This window comes from Hypomesus nipponensis, chromosome 2, assembly GCF_054491055.1.
Source record: "Hypomesus nipponensis isolate SF chromosome 2, ASM5449105v1, whole genome shotgun sequence".
NCBI lineage: Eukaryota > Metazoa > Chordata > Actinopteri > Osmeriformes > Osmeridae > Hypomesus > Hypomesus nipponensis.
Genome location: NC_140362.1, coordinates 3,092,501 through 3,095,000, shown reverse-complemented (window position 1 = coordinate 3,095,000; position 2,500 = coordinate 3,092,501). Strand labels below are relative to the sequence as shown.

The 2,500-nt window shown below is 46.9% G+C and overlaps 1 protein-coding gene across 1 annotated transcript in view; it reads left to right on the top strand.

Moving 5' to 3' along the window:
• Positions 1 to 2,500, top strand: part of hace1 (HECT domain and ankyrin repeat containing E3 ubiquitin protein ligase 1) — a 17,164-nt gene that overhangs the window by 16 nt on the left and 14,648 nt on the right. Inside the window, exons 1-5 of the mRNA XM_084702270.1 lie at positions 1 to 267; positions 745 to 799; positions 891 to 980; positions 1,113 to 1,217; positions 2,493 to 2,500. The exon at positions 1 to 267 is cut by the window's left edge and continues 16 nt beyond it; the exon at positions 2,493 to 2,500 is cut by the window's right edge and continues 68 nt beyond it. Coding sequence (XP_084558396.1) covers positions 177 to 267; positions 745 to 799; positions 891 to 980; positions 1,113 to 1,217; positions 2,493 to 2,500 — 349 coding nt within the window. The 5' untranslated portion in view covers positions 1 to 176. The remainder of the gene's footprint in view (positions 268 to 744; positions 800 to 890; positions 981 to 1,112; positions 1,218 to 2,492) is intronic.

The following is a 2,500-nucleotide window of genomic DNA, read 5'->3' as shown; positions in this document are numbered from 1 at the left end:
TGCTGAATGAATCAGAGGGAGAGGGAGAAGTGTGTTGTCGTTCCATGTCCAGTATTGAATAATTTCCGCACTCGGCAGCTCGATGGACGACACCTCCATTCGAAGCTTATACGTAGAGGACAAATAAGTGCTACCGAGGTTTCAATCCTCGTTTCTTTCCGGTAGATTGTACACATATGATGGAACGGGCGATGGAGCAGCTAAACGTGCAGCTGAACAGGCTGACGCGCTCCCTTCGTCGAGCTAGGACCGTGGAACTCCCGGAAGGTAGGCAACCGACCTAGATGGTCGGGCGATGAACAACACTGATCTAGATTGCCTGCGTACATTAATTTTGACTCCCGTTGCCGTTAAGAACGCTATGGGTTTGGGTTGTGAGTTGTTGACGCTGCGTGTCCAGTCAATAAAAAGGCGGACACCGCTGTCATCATAGAGGAAGAGACAACGGGAGAGCCTGGTTAGACGGGAAACGAAACTGTATGGTTAGCTCATAGGCTAAAGTTACGAATCTGAGATGTCATGGAGTGTAATGGTGAACAATGTGACCGCAAAGCCACTGTGTGTCAAACACTGGGACGGAATGTTGTGGCCCGGATGCTTTTTGTGTAGAACGGGAGGGGCTGCGTTGTGTAATGGGCAGCTTGACGCACCTCCTGTGATAACAGAGTTGTCAAGGAAGTGTTGTATCCCATTCGCAGTCAAATATGTGTGCTAATACCCTCCCTTCCTCTCCTTTTGTACCAGACAATGAGACCGCCGTGTACACTCTTATGCCCATGGTGATGGCTGACCAACACAGGTAGCCTATGTGGGGCACACCAACACCAACACTGTGTCCGGTATCTCCACACCCACCTCCTATCTCAAGGCCGTCTCTCCTTCCCTTCCAGATCAGTGTCAGAGCTGCTGCTGAATTCCAAGTTCGATGTGAACTACGCTTTTGGACGAGTGAAGAGGAGCCTGCTACATATTGCTGCCAAGTAAGATGGTGGTTCCTGATTGGTCAGTTTGGAAGTAAACAACAACAACAACGTAGTTCCTAAACTCAAAGCTTTATTGTGTGTGTGTTTGTACATGTGTATACGTGTGTGTGTGTGTGTGTGTGTGTGTAGCTGTGGATCAGTGGAGTGTCTTGTGCTGCTGCTGAAGAGAGGAGCTAGTCCTAACTACCAGGACATCTCTGGCTGCACGCCTCTCCACCTCGCCGCCAGGAATGGGTAGGCTATCTATACTGTATCTTACTGTGCTCTACTGTACCTTACTGTACTGTACCTTACTGTACTGTACTGTACGGTACCTTACTGTACTGTACCTTACTGTGCTCTACTGTACCTTACTGTACTGTACCTTACTGTACTGTACTGTACTGTACGGTACCTTACTGTACTGTACCTTACTGTGCTCTACTGTACCTTACTGTACTGTACCCTACTGTACCTTACTGTACTGTACTTTACTGTGCTCTACTGTACCTTACTCTACTGTACCTTACTGTACTGTACTGTACCTTACTCTACCCTGCTGTACTGTACCCTACTGTACTGTACTGTACGGTACCTTACTGTACTGTACCTTACTGTACTTTACTGTACCTTACTGTACGCTGCTGTACTGTACCCTACTGTACTGTACTTTACCCTACTATACTGTACTGTACTCTACTGTACTGTACTCTACTGTACTGTACCCTGCTGTACTGTACCTTACTGTACTCTACTCTACTGAACTGTACTGTACTGTACTGTACCCTACTGTACCCTACTGTACTGTACTGTACCCTACTGTACTGTACTGTACCCTACTGTACCCTACTGTACTGTACTGTACCCTACTGTACTGTACCCCACTCTGTTGTACTGTACTGTACTGTACCCTACTGTACCCTACTGTACTCTTGTACTCTACTGTACTGTACTGTACCCTACTATACCCTACTGTACCCTACTCTACTGTACTCTACTGTACTGTACTGTACTCTGCTGTACCCTACTGTACTGTACTCTACTGTACCCTACTGTACTGTACTGTACCCTACTGTACTGTACTGTACTGCACTGTACTCTGCTGTACCCCACTCTACTGTACTGCATTGTACTGTACTCCATTGTACTCTATTCTACTGTACGCCACTCAGCTCTACTTTACTATACTCAGTTTTACTGCACTGCACTGTGGTGGTGATGATCATGACAGTAGTAAAAATGATGATGATTAGGATGGTGGTGATGATGAGGATGATGATGATGATGATGATGGTGGTGATGGTGGTGATGATGATGATGATGATGGTGGTGATGAGGATGATGATGGTGAAGAGGATGATGGTGATGATGATGGTGATGACGATGAGGATGGTGGTGATGATGATGGTGGTGATGATGATGATGGTGGTGAATGATGGTGATGATGATGATGAGGATAATGATGGTGGTGATGATGATTAGGGGGGCAGAGCGTGTTAAGAGTGACTGGTCTCTCTGGCGTCCCTGCAGGCAGAAGA